This window comes from Oncorhynchus mykiss, chromosome 10 (assembly GCF_013265735.2).
Source record: "Oncorhynchus mykiss isolate Arlee chromosome 10, USDA_OmykA_1.1, whole genome shotgun sequence".
Taxonomy (NCBI): Eukaryota; Metazoa; Chordata; class Actinopteri; order Salmoniformes; family Salmonidae; genus Oncorhynchus; species Oncorhynchus mykiss.
In genome coordinates this window covers 42,004,810-42,025,431 of record NC_048574.1, presented here as the reverse complement: position 1 = coordinate 42,025,431, position 20,622 = coordinate 42,004,810, and the positions used below count along the sequence as shown (strand labels likewise).

The 20,622-nt window shown below is 47.6% G+C and overlaps 1 protein-coding gene across 1 annotated transcript; it reads left to right on the top strand.

The window, feature by feature from the left end:
• Window positions 1-13,705: 13,705 nt before the first annotated feature.
• On the top strand, window positions 13,706-20,606 carry LOC110533896 (fibroblast growth factor 18). The gene is made up of 3 exons (XM_036989349.1): window positions 13,706-13,910; window positions 18,303-18,409; window positions 18,718-20,606. The coding sequence occupies exons 1-3, from the start codon at window positions 13,706-13,708 to the stop codon at window positions 19,003-19,005; spliced, it is 600 nt and encodes a 199-aa protein (XP_036845244.1). The 3' UTR covers window positions 19,006-20,606.
• Window positions 20,607-20,622: the final 16 nt, after the last annotated feature.

The following is a 20,622-nucleotide window of genomic DNA, read 5'->3' as shown; positions in this document are numbered from 1 at the left end:
GTGATGAAGGCTAGTGGTGGCTAGTGGTAATGGAGGCTAGTGGTGATGGAGGCTAGTGGTGATAAAGGCTAGTGGTGATGTAGGCTACTGGTGATGGAGGCTACTGGTGATGAAGGCTGGTGGTGATGGAGGCTAGTGGTGATGAAGGCTAGTGGAGGTGGTGGCTAGTGGTGATGGAGGCTAGTGGTGATTGAGAATAGTGGTGATGGAGGCAAGTGGTGATGAAGGCTAGTGATGGTGGTGGCTAGTGGTGATGAAGGCTTGTGGTGATGGAGGCTAGTGGTGATAAAGGCTTGTGGTGGTGGAGGCAAGTGGTGATGGAGGCTAGTAGTGATGAAGGCTAGTGGTGATGGAGGCTAGTGGTGATTAAGGCTAATGGTGGTGGTGGCTAGTGGTAATGGAGGCTTGTGGTGGTGGAGGCAAGTGGTGATGGAGGCTAGTAGTGATGGAGGCTAGTAGTGATGAAGGCTAGTGGTGATGAAGGCTAATGGTGCTGAAAGCTAGTGGTGATGGAGGCTAGTGGTGTTGGAGGCTAGTGGTGATGAAGGCTAGTGGTGATGGAGGCTAGTGGTGATTAAGGCTAATGGTGGTGGTGGCTAGTGGTAATGGAGGCTAGTGGTGATGGAGGATAGTGGTGATGGAGGCTAGTGGTGATGGAGGCTAGTGGTGATGGAGGCTAGTGGTGATGGAGGCTAGTGGTGATGAAGGGTAGTGGTGCTGGCTAGTGGTGGTGGAGGCTAGTGGTTATGGGGGCTAGTAGTGATGGAGACTAGTGGTGATGGAGGCGAATGGTGATGAAGGCTAATGGTGATGAAGGCTAGTGGTTATGGAGACTCGTGGTGATGAAGGCAAGTGGTGATGGAGGCTAGTGGTGATGGAGGATAGTGGTGGTGGAGGCTAGTGGTGATAAAGGCTAGTGGTGATTGAGGCTACTGGTGATGGAGGCTAGTGGTGATGAAGACTAGTGGTGGTGGTGGCTAGTGGTGATGAAGGCTTGTGGTGATGGAGGCTAGTGGTGATAAAGGCTTGTGGTGGTTGAGGCAAGTGGTGATGGAGGCTAGTGGTGATGGAGGCTATTGGTGGCTCGTGGTGATGAAGGCTAGTGGTGGCTAGTGTTAATGGAGGCTAGTGGTGATGGAGGCTAGTGGTGGTGGAGGCTAGTGGTGATAAAGGCTAGTGGTGATGTAGGCTACTGGTGATGGAGGCTACTGGTGATGAAGGCTGGTGGTGATGGAGGCTAGTGGTGATGGAGGCTAGTGGTGATGAAGGCTTGTGGTGATGGAGGCTAGTGGTGATAAAGGCTTGTGGTGGTGGAGGCAAGTGGTGATGGAGGCTAGTAGTGATGGAGGCTAGTAGTGATGGAGGCTAGTAGTGATGAAGGCTAGTGGTGATGGAGGCTAGTGGTGATTAAGGCTAATGGTGGTGGTGGCTAGTGGTAATGGAGGCTAGTGGTGATGGAGGATAGTGGTGATGGAGGCTACTGGTGATGGAGGCTACTGGTGATGAAGGCTGGTGGTGATGGAGGCTAGTGGTGATGGAGGCTAGTGGTGATGAAGGATAGTGGTGGTGGCTAGTGGTGGTGGAGGCTAGTGGTGATGGAGACTAGTGGTGATGGAGGCTAAGTGTGATGAAGGCTAATGGTGATGAAGGCTAGTGGTTATGGAGACTCGTGGTGATGAAGGCAAGTGGTGATGGAGGCTAGTGGTGATGGAGGCTATTGGTGGCTCGTGGTGATGAAGGCTAGTGGTGGCTAGTGGTAATGGAGGCTAGTGGTGATGGAGGCTAGTGGTGATAAAGGCTAGTGGTGATGTAGGCTACTGGTGATGGAGGCTACTGGTGATGAAGGCTGGTGGTGATGGAGGTTAGTGGTGATGGAGGCTAGTGGTGATGAAGGATAGTGGTGGTGGCTAGTGGTGGTGGTGCCTAGTGGTGATGGAGGCTAGTGGTGATGGAGTCTAGTGGTGATGGAGGCTAGTGGTGATGAAGGCTAGTGGTGATGAAGGCTAGTGGTGATGGAGGCTAGTGGTGATGGAATCTAGTGGTGATGGAGGCTAGAGGTGATGAAGGCTAGTGGTGATGAAGGCTAGTGGTGATGGAGGCTAGTGGTTATGAAGGCTAAAGGTGATGGAGGCTAGTGCTGGTGGAGGCTAGTGGTGGCTAGTGGTGATGGAGGCTAGTGGCGATGGAGGCTTGTGGTGATGGAGACTAGTGGTGATGGAGGCTAGTGGTTATGGAGGCTAGTGGTGATGGTGGCTAGTGGTGATGAAGGCTAGTGGTGATGGTGGCTAGTTGTGCCTTGTGGTGATGGAGGCTAGTTGTGGCTAGTGGTGATGGAGCCTAGTGGTGATGAAGGCTAGTGGCGATGAAGGCTAGTGGTGGCTAGTGGTTATGGAGGCTAGTGGTGATGAAGGATAATGATGGCTAGGGGTGATGAAGGCTAATGGTGATGGAGGCTATTGGTGGCTCGTGGTGATGAAGGCTAGTGGTGGCTAGTGGTAATGGAGGCTAGTGGTGATGGAGGCTAGTGGTGGTGGAGGCTAGTGGTGATAAAGGCTAGTGGTGATGTAGGCTACTGGTGATGGAGGCTACTGGTGATGAAGGCTGGTGGTGATGGAGGCTAGTGGTGATGGAGGCTAGTGGTGATGAAGGCTTGTGGTGATGGAGGCTACTGGTGATGAAGGCTAGTGGTGATGGAGGCTAGTGTTGATTAAGGCTAATGGTGGTGGTGGCTAGTGGTAATGGAGGCTAGTGGTGATGGAGGATAGTGGTGATGGAGGCTACTGGTGATGGAGGCTACTGGTGATGAAGGCTGGTGGTGATGGAGGCTAGTGGTGATGGAGGCTAGTGGTGATGAAGGATAGTGGTGGTGGCTAGTGGTGGTGGAGGCTAGTGGTTATGGGGGCTAGTAGTGATGAAGGCTAATGGTGATGAAGGCTAGTGGTTATGGAGACTCGTGGTGATGAAGGCAAGTGGTGATGGAGGCTATTGGTGGCTCGTGGTGATGAAGGCTAGTGGTGGCTAGTGGTAATGGAGGCTAGTGGTGATGGAGGCTAGTGGTGGTGGAGGCTAGTGGTGATAAAGGCTAGTGGTGATGTAGGCTACTGGTGATGGAGGCTACTGGTGATGAAGGCTGGTGGTGATGGAGGCTAGTGGTGATGGAGGCTAGTGGTGATGAAGGATAGTGGTGGTGGCTAGTTGTGGTGGTGCCTAGTGGTGATGGAGGCTAGTGGTGATGGAGTCTAGTGGTGATGGAGGCTAGTGGTGATGAAGGCTAGTGGTGATGAAGGCTAGTGGTGATGGAGGCTAGTGGTGATGGAATCTAGTGGTGATGGAGGCTAGAGGTGATGAAGGCTAGTGGTGATGAAGGCTAGTGGTGATGGAGGCTAGTAGTTATGAAGGCTAAAGGTGATGGAGGCTAGTGCTGGTGGAGGCTAGTGGTGGCTAGTGGTGATGGAGGCTAGTGGCGATGGAGGCTAGTGGTGATGGTGGCTAGTGGTGATGAAGGCTAGTGGTGATGGTGGCTAGTTGTGCCTTGTGGTGATGGAGGCTAGTTGTGGCTAGTGGTGATGGAGCCTAGTGGTGATGAAGGCTAGTGGCGATGAAGGCTAGTGGTGGCTAGTGGTTATGGAGGCTAGTGGTGGCTAGTGGTGATGAAGGATAATGATGGCTAGGGGTGATGAAGGCCAGTGGTAATGGAGTCTGGTGGTGGTGGAGGCTAGTGGTGATGGAGGCAAGTGGTGATGTAGGCTAATGGTGATGAAGGCTAGTGGTGGCTAGTGGTGATGAATATTTGTGGTGGCTAGTGGTGATGAAGGCTAATGGTGATGAAGGCTAGTGGTGATGGAGGCTACTGGTGATAGAGGTTAGTGGTGATGGAGGCTAGTGGTGATGGAGTCTACTGATGAATGAGGCTAATGGTGGCTCGTGGTGATGAAGGCTAATGGTGGCTCGTGGTGATGAAGGCTAATGGTGGCTAGTGGTGATGAAGGATAGTGGAGGTGGTGGCTAGTGGTGATGAAGGCTAGTGGTGGTGGTGGCTAGTGGTGATGAAGGCTTGTGGTGATGGAGGCTCGTGGTGATAAAGGCTTGTGGTGGTGGAGGCAAGTGGTGATGGAGGCTAGTAGTGATGGAGGCTAGTAGTGATGAAGGCTAGTGGTGATGAAGGCTAATGGTGCTGAAAGCTAGTGGTGATGGAGGCTAGTGGTGTTGGAGGCTAGTGGTGATGAAGGCTAATGGTGGTGGTGGCTAGTGGTAATGGAGGCTAGTGGTGATGGAGGATAGTGGTGATGGAGGCTACTGGAATGGAGGCTACTGGTGATGAAGGCTGGTGGTGATGGAGGCTAGTGGTGATGGAGGCTAGTGGTGATGAAGGATAGTGGTGGTGGCTAGTGGTGGTGGAGGCTAGTGGTTATGGGGGCTAGTAGTGATGGAGACTAGTGGTGATGGAGGCGAATGGTGATGAAAGCTAATGGTGATGAAGGCTAGTGGTTATGGAGACTCGTGGTGATGAAGGCAAGTGGTGATGGAGGCTAGTGGTGATGGAGGCTAGTGGTGGTGGAGGCTAGTGGTGATTGAGGCTACTGGTGATGGAGGCTAGTGGTGATGAAGGCTAGTGGTGGTGGTGGCTAGTGGTGATGAAGGCTTGTGGTGATGGAGGCTAGTGGTGATAAAAGGCTTGTGGTGGTGGAGGCAAGTGGTGATGGAGGCTAGTAGTGATGGAGGCTAGTAGCGATGAAGGCTAGTGGTGATGAAGGCTAATGGTGCTGAAAGCTAGTGGTGATGGAGGCTAGTGGTGTTGGAGGCTAGTGGTGATGAAGGCTAGTGATGATGGAGGCTAGTGGTGATTAAGGCTAATGGTGGTGGTGGCTAGTGGTAATGGAGGCTAGTGGTGATGGAGGATAGTGGTGATGGAGGCTACTGGTGATGAACGCTGGTGGTGATGGAGGCTAGTGGTGATGGAGGCTAGTGGTGATGAAGGATAGTGGTGGTGGCTAGTGGTGGTGGAGGCTAGTGGTTATGGGGGCTAGTAGTGATGGAGACTAATGGTGATGGAGGCTAGTAGTGATGAAGGCTAATGGTGATGAAGGCTAGTGGTTATGGAGACTCGTGGTGATGAAGGCAAGTGGTGATGGAGGCCAGTGGTGATGGAGGCTATTGGTGGCTCGTGGTGATGAAGGCTAGTGGTGATGGAGGCTAGTGGTGGTGGAGGCTAGTGGTGATAAAGGCTAGTGGTGATGTAGGCTACTGGTGATTGAGGCTACTGGTGATGAAGGCTGGTGATGATGGAGGCTAGTGGTGATGGAGGCTAGTGGTGATGAAGGATAGTGGTGGTGGCTAGTGGTGGTGGTGCCTAGTGGTGATGGAGGCTAGTGGTGATGGAGTCTAGTGGTGATGGAGGCTAGTGGTGATGAAGGCTAGTGGTGATGAAGGCTAGTGGTGATGGAGGCTAGTGGTGATGGAATCTAGTGGTGCTGGAGGCTAGAGGTGATGAAGGCTAGTGGTGATGAAGGCTAGTGGTGATGGAGGCTAGTGGTTATGAAGGCTAGTGGTGATGGAGGCTAGTGCTGGTGGAGGCTAGTGGCGGCTAGTGGTGATGGAGGCTAGTGGCGATGGAGGCTTGTGGTGATGGAGACTAGTGGTGATGGAGGCTAGTGGTGATGGTGGCTAGTTGTGCCTTGTGGTGATGGAGGCTAGTTGTGGCTAGTGGTGATGGAGCCTAGTGGTGATGAAGGCTAGTGGCGATGAAGGCAAGTGGTGGCTAGTGGTTATGGAGGCTAGTGGTGGCTAGTGGTGATGAAGGATATGATGGCTAGGGGTGATGAAGGCTAGTGGTAATGGAGTCTGGTGGTGGTGGAGGCTAGTGGTGATGAAGGCTAGTGGTGATGGAGGCAAGTGGTGATGTAGGCTAGTGGTGATGAAGGCTGGTGGTGGCTAGTGGTGATGAATATTTGTGGTGGCTAGTGGTGATGAAGGCTAATGGTGATGAAGGCTAGTGGTGATGGAGGCTACTGGTGATAGAGGTTGGTGGTGATGGAGGCTAGTGGTGATGGAGTCTAGTGGTGATGAAGGCTAGTGGTGATGGACGCTATTGGTGATGGAGGCTAGTGGTGATGAAGGATAATTGGTGGCTAGTGGTGATGAAGCCTATTGGTGGTGGCTTGTGGTGATTGAGACTAGTGGTGATGGAGGCTAGTGGTTGCGGAGGCAAGTGGTGAGGGAGGCTAGTTGGGATGGAGGCCAATGGTGGCTAGTGGTGATGAAGGCAAATGGTGATTAAGGCTATTGGTGATGGAGGCTAGTGGTGATGGAGACTAGTGGTGGTGAAGGCTAGTGGTCGCTAGTGGTGATGAAGGCTAGTGGTGGCTAGTGGTGATGAAGGCTAATGGTGATGAAGGCTAGTGGTGATGGAGGCTAATGGTGATGAAGGCTAGTTGTGATGGAAGCTAGTGGTGATGGAGTCTAGTGGTGATGGAGGTTAGGGGTGGCTTCATCACCACTAGCCTTCATCACCATTAGCCTTCATCACCACTAGCCACCACTAGCCTTCACCACCACTAGTCTCCATCACCATTAGCTAGTGGAGGCTAGTGGTTGCGGGGGCTAGTGGTGATGAAGGCTAGTGGTGATAGAGGCAAGTGGTGAGGGAGGCTATTGGTGATGGAGGCTAATGGTGGCTAGTTGTGATGAAGGTTAATGGTGATGAAGGCTAGTGGTGATGGAGGCTAGTGTTCATGAAGGCCAAAGGTGATGGAGGCTAGTGCTGGTGGAGGCTAGTGGTGGCTAGTGGTGATGGAGGCTTGTGGTGATGGAGACTAGTGGTGATGGAGGCTAGTGGTTATGGAAGCTAGTGGTGATGGAGGCTAGTGGTGATGGTGACTAGTGGTGATGGTGGCTAGTGGTGATAGTGGCTAGTGGTGACGGAGGCTAGTGGTGATGAAGGATAGTGGTGTTGGCTAGTGGTTGTGGAGGCTAGTGGTAATGGAGGCTAGTGGTGGTGGTGGATAGTGGTGATGGAGGCTAGTGGTGATCAAGGATAGTGGTGTTGGCTAGTGGTGATGAAGGCTTGTGGTGATGGAGGCTAGTTGTGGCTAGTGGTGATGAAAGCTAATGTTGATGAAGGCTAGTCGTGATGGAGGATAGTGGTGATGAAGGCTAGTGGTGATGAAGGCTAATGGTGATGGAGGCTCATGATTATGGAGGATAGTGGTGATGAAGGCTAGTGGTGATGGAGGCTCGTGTTGATGGAAGCTAATGGTGATGGAGGCTAGTGGTGATGGAGGCTAGTGGTGGCTAGTGGTGATGAAGGCTGGTGGTGGCTAGTGGTGATGAAGGCTAATGGTGATGAAGTCTAGTGGTGATGGAGGCTAGTGGTGATGGAGGCTGGCGGTGATGAAGGCTAGTGGTGATGGAGGTTAGTGGTGATGGAGGCTAATGTTGGCTAGTGGTGATGAAAGCTAGTGGTGATGAAGGCTAGTGGTGGCAAGTGGTGATCAAGGCTAGTGGTGTCTAGTGGTGATCAATCAAGGCTAGTGGTGATGAAGGCTAGTGGTGGCTAGCTGTGATGGAGGCTAGTGGTGATGAAGGCTAGTGGTCATGGAGGCTAGTGGTGATGGAGGATAGTGGTGATGGAGGCTAGTGGTGATGGAGGCTAGTGGAGATGAAGGCTAGTGGTGGTGGAGGCTAGTGGTGATGAAGTCTAGTGGTGATGGAGGCTAGTGGTGATGAAGGCTAGTGGTGATGGAGGCTAGTGGTGATGGAGGCTAGTGGTGATGAAGGCTAGTGGTGATGAAGGCTAGTGGTGATGGAGGATAGTGGTGATGGAGGCTAGTGGTGATGGAGGCTAGTGGAGATGAAGGCTAGTGGTGGTGGAGGCTAGTGGTGATGAAGTCTAGTGGTGATGGAGGCTAGTGGTGATGAAGAATAGTGGTGTTGGCTAGGGGTTGTGGAGGCTAGTGGTAATGGAGGCTAGTGGTGGTGGTGGCTAGTGGTGATGGAGGCTTGTGATGATCAAGGATAGTGGTGTTGGCTAGTGGTGATGAAGGCTTGTGGTGATGGAGGCTAGCTGTGGCTAGTGGTGATGAAGGTTAATGTTGATGAAGGCTAGTCGTGATGGAGGATAGTGGTGATGAAGGCTAGTGGGGATGAAGGCTAATGGTGATGGAGGCTCATGGTTATGGAGGATAGTGGTGATGAAGGCTAGTGGTGATGAAGGCTAGTGGTGATGAAGGCTAATGGTGATGAAGTCTAGTGGTGATGGAGGCTAGTGGTGATGGAGGCTGGCGGTGATGAAGGCTAGTGGTGATGGAGGTTAGTGTTGATGGAGGCTAATGGTGGCTAGTGCTGAAAGCTAGTGGTGATGAAGGCTAGTGGTGGCAAGTGGTGATCAAGGCTAGTGGTGTCTAGTGGTGATCAATCAAGGCTAGTGGTGATGAAGGCTAGTGGTGGCTAGCTGTGATGGAGGCTAGTGGTGATGAAGGCTAGTGGTGATGGAGGCTAGTGGTGATGGAGGATAGTGGTGATGGAGGCCAGTGGAAATGAAGGCTAGTGGTGGTGGAGGCTAGTGGTGATGAAGTCTAGTGGTGATGGAGGCTAGTGGTGATGGAGGCTACTGGTGATGGAGGCTAGTGGTGATGGAGGCTAGTGGTTATGAAGGCTAAAGGTGATGGAGGCTAGTGCTGGTGGAGGCTAGTGGTGGCTAGTGGTGATGGAGGCTAGTGGTGATGGAGGCTTGTGGTGATGGAGACTAGTGGTGAAGGCTAGTGGTGATGAAGGCTAGTGGTGATGAAGGCTAGTGGTGGCTAGTGGTGATCAAGGCTAGTGGTGGCTAGTGGTGATGGAGGCTAGTGGTGATGAAGGATAGTGGTGGCTAGTGGTGATGGAGGCTAGTGGTGATTGAGGCTAGTGGTGATGGAGGCTAGTGGTGGCTAGTGGTGATGGAGCCTAGTGGTGATGAAGGCTAGTGGTTGCTAGTGGTGATGAAGGTTAGTGGTGGCTAGTGCTGATAAAGGCTAGTGGTGGCTAGCTGTGATGGAGGCTAGTGGTGATGAAGGCTAATGGTGATGAAGGCTAGTGGTGATGGAGGTTAGGGGTGGCTAGTGGTGATGAAGACTAGTGGTGATTAAGGCTAGTGGTGGCTAGTGGTGATCAAGGCTAGTGGTGGCTAGTGGTGATGGAGGCTAGTGGTGATGAAGGATAGTGGTGGCTAGTGGTGATGAAGGTTAGTGGTGGCTAGTGGTGATGGAGGCTAGTGGTGGCTAGCTGTGATGGAGGCTAGTGGTGATGAAGGCTAGTGGTGATGGAGGCTAGTGGTGATGGAGGATAGTGGTGATGGAGGCTAGTGGAGATGAAGGCTAGTGGTGGTGGAGGCTAGTGGTGATGAAGGCTAGTGGTGATGGAGGCTAGTGGTGATGAAGGCTAGTGGTGATGGAGGCTAGTGGTGATGGAGGCTAGTGGTGATGGAGGCTAGTGGTGATGAAGGCTAGTGGTGATGGAGGCTAGTGGTGATGGAGGCTAGTGGTGATGGAGGCTAGTGGTGATGAAGGCTAGTGGTGATGGAGGCTAGTGGTGGCTAGTGGTGATGGAGGCTAGTGGTGATGGAGGCTAGTGTTGTCTAGTAGGCTCTGTGCCACCAAGCCCTGTTAGTCTTAAAACTATGTGTTTCATCTGCGGGTGTCAGAAGAACATCTGATCCACATGAATCATCTCTACTGCATCCAAACTAACTAGCAAACAAATGCCTGAGGCGTAACATCTCAACAAAGTAAATGTTATTTGACAGCTAGGCCACCCCCAATGAACAGTAATTTGATGCCATATTGTAGCCTAGTTATTTCAAGGCCAGACTATATGCCTAAACGGTAGGTAGCCTAGCCCTATGGGGCAAATGCTCATGTCTGACAACTTGAATGTGAGGTACCGCTTACCTAAAGTACTCTGCATAGGCTGCACTATTGTAGCAGAACAAGATGGTTTCTCCCATGGACCCAATAATCCTAAAATTCATACCAAATGAGACCATGGCACTGGGTATTACAAGGATAATTGAAATGACACCTACAGACAATATGCAGTAGGCATAGGCTATTTTAGTTTGTGTAATTACACTAATGGGACCACTTTGAACATTCTGGATCTGGCAGTGCATGACGCACTCACTCAATTCACACTCAAACGCACTGGAAAGAATGAAATGTGTAACATCAACTCTACTGACCCTGATTTGACCTCTACCTCAGGTGCCAGCTAAGGTAGTTCATCATCCTTAAAGTGAGAAAAGAAAACAGTGGATATCTCTGTGCATGTGAGAGAGAGAGAGAGAGAGAGAGAGAGAGAGAGACAGAGGGGGGGGGGGGGGGGGGGGGGGAAGAGAGAGAGGGAGAGAGAGAGGAAGGGAGAGAGGGGGGTAGTAGGCGTTAGTATGGTTGGCTGACCGTATGTCTGCGGTTCTGTGGTGGAGGGGAGTGAGGATCTCCTGGTGTTGTTAAACCCCTAAGAAATGTTCTTTTTGGATTCTACTCTTTGCTTACATACCTTACGCACACCCACCCTCCCCCTCATTTCCAACTTTCTCATTCCCTTTCCTTTTCCATTATGGATTTCATAACCTTAACGGAACTTAAAACTAAATAACATGGCAAGACTATAGGCTACTACTGTGTCCCCCTCTCAAATCATGAGCAGTCCTACAATGTACCCATCATGTTTGTGTAGTGCAAATGCAATGGTAGCCTACTCACTTGACACACAGACTAGACGTAACATAGTAAACGAAAATCCAGGATGATCAAATTTGTCGGAGTGGATGGGTGGATATATAATGCGAATGTCTAGTAACCCAAAGGTTGCATGTTCAAGTCTCATCACAGACAACTTTAGCATTTTAGCTAATTAACAACTTTGTAACTACTTATTAATTTTTTTTTTAGCTATTTTGGAACTACTTGGCATGTTAGCTAAACCTTCCCCTAACCTTAACCCTTTAACCTAATCCTAACCTTAACCATTTAACCTAACTCCTAAACCTAACCTTAACCCCTAGCCTACTAACATTAGTAACAACAAATTGGGATTCATAACAAATAATATGTATTGCAAATTCGTAACATGTACGAATTGCAAATCAGAATATATCATACGAATTGTAGACTAATTTGTAACATATCATATTAATTGTAATTTGAAACTTCGCAAATTAATACATACCATACCAAACGTAACACATCATACTAATTTGAGCGTCCCAGGTTTGTGTTTACTGTGCCTTTTGATTTTGCCTTAGGTAACCTTCTATTTTATATAACCATACCAAATGTAACATATTATACTATTCCCAGTGTCCCAGATTTACGTTAACTATGTTATGTCTAGTCTATGTGACCAGTCTGGATGTCTGAACCACTTTTAATTTTCCTCGGTGTCTGCTAACTCACTGGGTTCTCTGAAAGTCGCATTGCCATTGCTCGATTTACTAGGTATTGCTATGACTGACGTTTTCTGTAATCTGTTCCCCTTTCTACTCCGCCTTCGCCTCTGTCCTGCCAAGTGGTCTCGTCTCCCGCGGGACACACCTATATCATCACTGGGATTACACCGGCCGTGTGCCGCCTCCCCTTCCCCGCCACTACTCCTCTCATGCCCCGCTCTCACTCCCCGAATAGACTTTCCGTGATACTAGGAATTGCTGTTTTTCTGAACGACTATACGTGACAAATTAACATAGATTGTCGGACAAAGAAAAGTGATATACAGAAGAAAGGAAATAAGACAATGGGAACTAATGGACAATGGCAATACAAGTGCAACTGAGTTCTGCGTGTAAAATAAGCCTATTTTACAATTTTCTCATAGAAGCATTGTAGGCATAGCTGTAGAAACATACTACGTTTTTAAAAAAGGAGGCAAACCTGCGAAAAATCCTATTTCGCCAAACACCTGTCATGATTTCAGAGAATTGAACAAACTGGACATACCCAGCGCGCATTCGCTCAAATTTTGGCTACATGATACCATTTTTGCAGAGCAAACCCATTCCCCTCCGCCAGCATTCTAACCGATGTGCTCGGCATGCTCTGCTGATGCCCGCAGGAATTACCGCAGGAGTTGTTGCCGTCCCCCAAACCCTTCTCAAACGAACGGATTACAGACAGTACCAGCTAGAGATCCTCGGTAACGGTGCCTGACTTTTGCTGGCCGGGTAGCTGCGCGGGACGAGAGATGAGTTCCCTCCTCTCTACACTAGTCATGTTGTAAGTTAAATGTGCAGTAACCCTTGATGCGCAAACTAAGGTTTTCTGGAGAGAAATGAATGGAGGTATTGTGTGTGTGTGTGTGTGTGTGTGTCAGCGCACATGTTTCTCTTCATGCATGCTCTGACCATCAGTCCAGCACAGCAGGTGTGGTGTTTCGTACACTGTCATATAGGGTGCATGTTCTCCTTTACCCATTGTAATAATGAAAAACTATTTTCTGAACAGCTAACTGAAATAGAAATGTCATCTGTTTTTCCAATACCAAGTGGTGGTGGAATCTTGTATTTTGTTATCTGTACAATTCCTCTGAGGCTGTTCCACATGGTAGCATATTTCTCCTCTGGCCACTCAACCATGTCCCATGACCCAGACACCTCTTTTCATTCTCCCCAGACTGAAAGACCAGACATTTGTCACTGACAGAAGGTCTGCTAACGGGTTATGAATGAATGAGTGGATGTACAGTATGACTGTGCCTTATTGGTGTCTTTGATGGGTGTCTGTGTTTAACAGGATCATGTGATTCGTGAAGGGGATTATCAGCAATTAGCTCTTCCCCAAATTAGGGCATCAATCCACTTTAACCAAACCTAAAGCAATTCTGCCAGACTCATTAACAAATCTTACATTTACAATGACAAATTTACCTTTAAAGTGTCCCTGTCACCCCTTTGTATCTCTCAAACTTACTCTCCACTTGGTCAGATTTTTACAGAGGTTTCATCTGAGGTAACACAGAAGTAGACCAAAAGTAGCATTGGAGCCCAGACATCTGTGTGTGCTTTGGGCCAGCTGTAGGCTGCGTTCCAGGCATCCCTACATCTGGACAGCACAGGGGGTATGGGGTCCCCTAATGAGCACAAGGCCAGGGGGTACAGGAAGATATGAAAGAACACTCTCTACTGCTAACGTGTCTGCTAATGTTTCTCCTGCTCTTCCCCCTCTTTATTTAAGATGGAGGTCAGCCTTATTTGTGTGCTGTAATCTATGTATCTATGCATGTGCTGTGTGTGCTGTATTTATACAGGGAGGGATAAGAGATTGAAGTGCTTAGATAGATGGCTGGACGGATTAGTGAATATTGATATCCTATTAGCTCATCATAGATATGAGCTGAGCTCAGCAGCTGTCCCTAGAGAGAGACAGCATGGCCACTGTCTGTTGCCGTGATGGTTTTATCTAGAAATGACCTTTTTTGGCGGCATAGAGACATAGGTTTAAAATTGGTGGTGGAGACAGAAAAGAGGCAGGACTGTGGCAGACAGACTGCTTTTGTATTATTTTGGGATGCAAAAATACCACATGTAATCTCAATGCAGATCCATTCTCCCCTTCTCTCAGATCTGTCCAGGCTTTACTGGTGGTCTGCAGCCCCCTGCAGGTAAATGTGTGTATACAATTGTATCCATTATGTTTTCTAATATTCCATTCTCAATAAAGTCTCTCATTCTAACCACATGCCTGTCTGTTTTGTGGTGGCACAGGTCTTAGCGCATGACCATGTTAATTTCAGCGTATACGTGGAGAATCAGACACGGGGTCGAGACGCCATGAGTCGCCGGCAGCACAGAGTGTACCAGCTGTACAGCAGGACAAGTGCCAAACACGTGCAGGTGATGGGGAGGAGAATCAGTGCCAAGGGAGACGATGGGGATAAATATGGTAAGATATAGTACTACTACTTCCTACAATATACAGAACACTCCAATACAAATCAGAATCAACAAGCAATCATTTCCTCTATGTTATCACACCTACAGTACATGGCCCTCAAAATCATGAAGTAGAAACCGGCCAGACAAGCCTATGACACACAGAGAGAAATAGAAAGATGGCGCAGCGGTTTCTGTGTGGTAGACTCAGTCCCGATATCGATAAGGTCATCGATTTCCCATTTACCCCGCTATGTTGCTTTGTTGTAGGGGGATTTGGGTAGTGAGAGGGAGACTAATGTTATTGATTTGGTTTGACCTCTGTATTGTGGCTACATCTATGAACTAATTGCATGTAACAATCCCCCCCATCCCGTCCTATGTGCTCAATATCTATGCCCTTTCCCACATGACAAAATACTACAGTTTACTATATAATACTACAGTACTTTATGTATAATTCTGTAGTAAGCTGTACTATACTGTAGAATCCTATACTCCACACTGTAGTATCCCTCGATCATGTGTAGTACTTACTATGTAATTTCGTAGTATACTGTAGAATACTATATTTCACACTGTAATATCCCTCAATCACATATAGTACTTACCATAAAATGTTGTAGTATACTATACTACACACTGTAGTAGCCATCGATTATGTAGTGCTTACTATATAATTCTGTAGTATAATGTAAAATACTATAGTACACACTGAAGTGTCTCTCAATCATGTGTGGGTCATTCCACGAAGAGGGTGCCTTTTCATGGAAGTAGAAATTATGCACCAATATTTCATTTTAAAAAGCCTGTTATATTAAATGAAGTGCACTTTAATATAGACCAAATAGAGAATAAAGTGCATCTTTAATATGAACAAAGGCTTTCTAGTGCCAAAATCCAGTATTTTGACACGTCCCTTCGTCAACCCTGTGTCACTTCTAGGACAATTTCAACCGACTTAATCCCGAAAATGTATCCACGTTTCACCATCATTCTAAATGCCTAGTTATTTTTCTGCTTTGACAAAGTCATTTCTGAAGATTATTATTTATATTCATAATATTAGTGACGCATTTACATCTGTCCCTCGTGTTAAGGCCAACCCTGTTAAGCAAACAATTTACCCCTTTAAAATAATGGACCATTCCACCAAGTTAAATTATTCACAGCAGGTGACATCATTTGGGTCTTCTGAACAGCATGGTGGAAAAGGAAGGAAGTCTTCTCTCTCTTTTTGGTCTATTTATAATTGTTTTATCATCTTTGACTGAGATGGTCGAGCTTAACACATCAACCCTGTAAGCTCAATTCATGCTAGGGAAACTTGAATTTGATTTATCTTTCATCATGCTCTTCACCACATGGGGAGTAATGGCCAATCTTCACCTAAAACCTGTTATCGTCAACCCTGTTAGAGGCCCAATGGTAACTCTATCAGGTTGATATTATATGTGAATTCATTTGTACAAGGGATACTAGATCAATGAGAAAATGTTAGATTTATCTCAAAGATGAGTTTAATAAATAATAGTTAGGCAGTTACATAAGTGTCTGTAACAGGGTTGACAGTGTGGTTCAAGTGCAGATAAAATGCTCTTAGTTCATAGGATTTTAATGCCTGAGATGGGAAAAAGTATTTTTCCGTAGGCTAAACATAAAATATATTTAATTTCTTAGTGTAGTATACTGTAGAATACTATAGTAAATACGGCAGTATTATCCACAAAAAAAACATAGTAAATACTACAGTAATGTCCACAAAAACACTAGTGTCTGCAAAAATACTGCAGTTTTTTTAACAATAGTAGTACTACAGTATTTCATTTGCATATACCCCACCTATTCCCCTCCCACATATTCCAATTTGTGCCACTCACAAGTGAGACACCTACATGCCAAGTATATACCATATATTGTGTTCCCTACAGGTTATAGAAAAGAGCAGAAGCTTTGAACTATCCATTCATATTCCAGTCTTACCGACAGTGTATGACTATTTTAGTATTTATCCAGCAAGTTTCCTCAAGGAGAAAGCCCCCACTTCTGAGTCAAAGACAACACAACAATACAAACAGTGCAGCTATTCCCTCCGCAAGGCTCCGCAAGGCTATCAAACAAGCTAAGCGCCAGTACAGAGACAAAGTAGAATCTCAATTCAACGGCTCAGACACAAGAGGCATGTGGCAGGGTCTACAGTCAATCACGGACTACAGGAAGAAATCCAGCCCAGTCACGGACCAGGATGTCTTGCTCCCAGGCAGACTAAATAACTTTTTTGCCCGCTTTGAGGACAATACAGTGCCACTGACACGGCCTGCAACGAAAACATGCGGTCTCTCCTTCACTGCAGCCGAGGTGAGTAAGACATTTAAACGTGTTAACCCTCGCAAGGCTGCAGGCCCAGACGGCATCCCCAGCCGCGCCCTCAGAGCATGCGCAGACCAGCTGGCCGGTGTGTTTACGGACATATTCAATCAATCCCTATACCAGTCTGCTGTTCCCACATGCTTCAAGAGGGCCACCATTGTTCCTGTTCCCAAGAAAGCTAAGGTAACTGAGCTAAACGACTACCGCCCCGTAGCACTCACATCCGTCATCATGAAGTGCTTTGAGAGACTAGTCAAGGACCATATCACCTCCACCCTACCTGACACCCTAGACCCACTCCAATTTGCTTACCGCCCAAATAGGTCCACAGACGATGCAATCTCAACCACACTGCACACTGCCCTAACCCATCTGGACAAGAGGAATACCTATGTGAGAATGCTGTTCATCGACTACAGCTCGGCATTCAACACCATAGTACCCTCCAAGCTCGTCATCAAGCTCGAGACCCTGGGTCTCGACCCCGCCCTGTGCAACTGGGTACTGGACTTCCTGACGGGCCGCCCCCAGGTGGTGAGGGTAGGCAACAACATCTCCTCCCCGCTGATCCTCAACACTGGGGCCCCACAAGGGTGCGTTCTGAGCCCTCTCCTGTACTCCCTGTTCACCCACGACTGCGTGGCCACGCACGCCTCCAACTCAATCATCAAGTTTGCGGACGACACAACAGTGGTAGGCTTGATTACCAACAACGACGAGACGGCCTACAGGGAGGAGGTGAGGGCCCTCGGAGTGTGGTGTCAGGAAAATAACCTCACACTCAACGTCAACAAAACTAAGGAGATGATTGTGGACTTCAGGAAACAGCAGAGGGAACCCCCCTATCCACATCGATGGAACAGTAGTGGAGAGGGTAGCAAGTTTTAAGTTCCTCGGCATACACATCACAGACAAACTGAATTGGTCCACTCACACAGACAGCATCGTGAAGAAGGCGCAGCAGCGCCTCTTCAACCTCAGGAGGCTGAAGAAATTCGGCTTGTCACCAAAAGCACTCACAAACTTCTACAGATGCACAATCGAGAGCATCCTGGCGGGCTGTATCACCGCCTGGTATGGCAACTGCACCGCCCTCAACCGTAAGGCTCTCCAGAGGGTAGTGAGGTCTGCACAACGCATCACCGGGGGCAAACTACCTGCCCTCCAGGACACCTACACCACCCGATGTCACAGGAAGGCCATAAAGATCATCAAGGACATCAACCACCCGAGCCACTGCCTGTTCACCCCGCTATCATCCAGAAGGCGAGGTCAGTACAGGTGCATCAAAGCTGGGACCGAGAGACTGAAAAACAGCTTCTATCTCAAGGCCATCAGACTGTTAAACAGCCACCACTAACACTGAGTGGCTGCTGCCAACACACTGACACTGACTCAACTCCAGCCACTTTAATAATGGGAATTGATGGGAAATTATGTAAATATATCACTAGCCACTTTAAGCAATGCTACCTTATATAAATGTTACTTACCCTACATTATTCATCTCATATGCATACGTATATACTGTACTCTATATCATCGACGGTATCCTTATGTAATACATGTATCACTAGCCACTTTATACTATACTATGCCACTTTGTTTACATACTCATCTCATTTGTACATACTGTACTCGATACCATCTACTGTATCTTGCCTATGCTGCTCTGTACCATCACTCATTCATATATCCTTATGTACATATTCTTTATCCCCTTACACTGTGTACAAGACAGTAGTTTTGGAATTGTTAGTTAGATTACTTGTTATTACTGCATTGTCGGAACTAGAAGCACAAGCATTTCGCTACACTCGCATTAACATCTGCTAACCATGTGTATGTGACAAATAAAATTTGATTTGACAAACACACTATAATGTGCATACTACAGTAATGTCCACAAAAACACTTCAGTGAATACTACAGTACATAAATATAGTAATACTACAGTATTCATACCATACTATAGCATTTTGTCATGTGGGCTCTTACAATCTGTATTTTTGTGCCTCTGTCTCTTTCCAAGCCCAGCTTGTTGTGGAGGCTGATACTTTTGGAAGTCAGGTGAGAATCCGTGGTAAAGAGACCAACTTCTACCTGTGCATGAACCATCGAGGCAAGCTTGTGGGGAAGGTGAGACAAACACAATTCTAATTCTGACTCTTGCTGCACGTTCCTTTTAATGTATACATTTAAACAACCTGGAGTTGTTCACTTTGCATCTCATATTGACACTACCAGTGCTTGACTTGGGCAGGAGCTTGCTGGAGCGGAGTACCGGCCCCTCAACATGTCTACTGCTTCCTTTTATAGAATATTAGCTCAAAAGTATTGTTGAACCCCTGCACCTAAATATAGTTTTGACAGCCAAAATGAGTACCGGCACATATTTCAGTCCAAGTCAGACACTGGAAATTATCATATATGTGTGTGTATTCCAGAAGGCTAGTAATCGCAGTGCAGACTGTGTCTTCGTTGAGATGGTGTTGGAGAACCACTATACAGCTCTGATGTCAGCACGCTATACGGGCTGGTACGTGGGCTTCACCAAGAGGGGGCGCCCCAGGAGAGGCCCTCAGACACTGCCCAACCAGCAGGACGTTCACTTCATGAAGCGCCTGCCCCCCGGGGAGCAGCCCGACCTGCAGCCCTTCCGCTTCACCACAGTCAGCAAGAGAAGCAAGAAAGTGAGAGGGACCCGACCCACAGCCACTACAGCACCTACATAGTCAATGCCACACAACATACCCAAATGACTCGACAACTGTCCTCCCCTGTGTGAATTGAATGTAAGGAGTTTGCTGGGCTGAACCCAGGTAAAGACCTAACTAAGTGGTGCATAGTACAATATGTGCATCAAAAGACTTGGAGCTAAACAATCTGACCACATCAGGGAAGATGTTGTCCTTGCCCTTTTCCTCCCCATTCCAGAGACAGTGTTGTCTCAAAGACTGTTGAATTACAATGTACAGTGCCAACCATTCTAGTTAGGCCACAGAAGACAGCTATACTCAGTGTTTGTTTCCAGAGGCACTAAAGTTGAACTACCAAAGACGACTGAACCATAGCGTTCAATACCGAATATCCGTGTTTTCAACATCCCAAAGACAACTGGTCAACTGTTCAGTACCAAACACCCGAACCACCAAAGGCGACTGTAGCGTGTACCCAACACAGAGGGACAGTCAAGGTTTCTCAATGCATTATTTGTATGTTTGTCTTCATATGACTTAGGAGCTACTGTTCCTGCCTTTTCACTCAATACAGAAAGCTGCTGTAACATAGTAAGTACACTATCTTCAGTCTGTCTCGTATGGAAATATTTAAGGAGAATTGTTGAAACTATATGCATTTTATTACCATTGTTATTATTACAATTATTTATTTAACTTGATGGTATGATAGCTGTTTTAGACCAATGGTATTGCCAAATAGAATACAAACATATGGTCCTAAATGTTACCGGTTTGCGATATTGTGTGATACTCATTATCAATATGCTAATCCACAATTGTTTTTCTCTAAAAGAAATGTAAATACTCCGTGTTTGTGGACCATACAGGAAAAGACTCGTAACCTAACCTTGACATTGTAGGCACCATACTGTGGGTCATTGAGGTTCCATAAAAAAAGTACAAGTGCCATCTAGTGGTCACTGGAAATGGGAGCATCTGCACAGAACACAGAATATGTGCCAAACCACAGTTCACTGATTTATCCCTTGGAAAACAAGCTGAGCCTATAGCGACCTTCTTGATGGAATGCAGCTGCCAATACATAGAATCAATTCTGATCAGGTTAATACACGAGTTGAAAACTGAATGGGAAAATGAGTTAAAAAACATGCAGGGAATACCTATACGAACATATCTGAATGTATCTAGTTGTGAGAAGTACAGCCCTTTCATACCTGGATCAAGGCCTCAACAGCCACACTCATAACCATGTCATTTCCTGCAGCTGGGATGTCTTTCCCAGGCAGGCGGCCTGCACAGCTCAGACATGTGGGCACTAGTACGGAGGAGGGCGGGGCAGGAGGTAGTTTCTCACTGCCCAACACCATGAAACATTTTCTTGAGAGAATGTGCGAGGCAGAGAATGGGCTGGACGTGTGTGTGGAGGAATGTGGGTTCCAGTGCATTACTGCATTCCTGATCACCCTTTCTGGGTACCAGCATTCCGTCTGCAGACTAACTTTGATCCTCCCCTCGATACACTACACACACACTTTCCAAACACCAATTCAGAGTTAATAATATATCCTAAATTCTCTAGTTTCTTGCCAATTTCCAGAGCCACACTCATTAAACAAAAAATGTGAAACACACAACACGTCCTGCTTGTCA

Coding starts and splice junctions, on each gene's coding strand:
- LOC110533896 (XM_036989349.1), top strand. CDS start 13,706: ATGCCTGTCTGTTTTGTGGTGGCACAGGTCTTAGCGCATGACCATGTT. Junction 13,911..18,302: donor AGACGATGGGGATAAATATG/GTAAGATATAGT, acceptor TCTCTTTCCAAG/CCCAGCTTGTTGTGGAGGCT. Junction 18,410..18,717: donor GAGGCAAGCTTGTGGGGAAG/GTGAGACAAACA, acceptor TGTGTATTCCAG/AAGGCTAGTAATCGCAGTGC.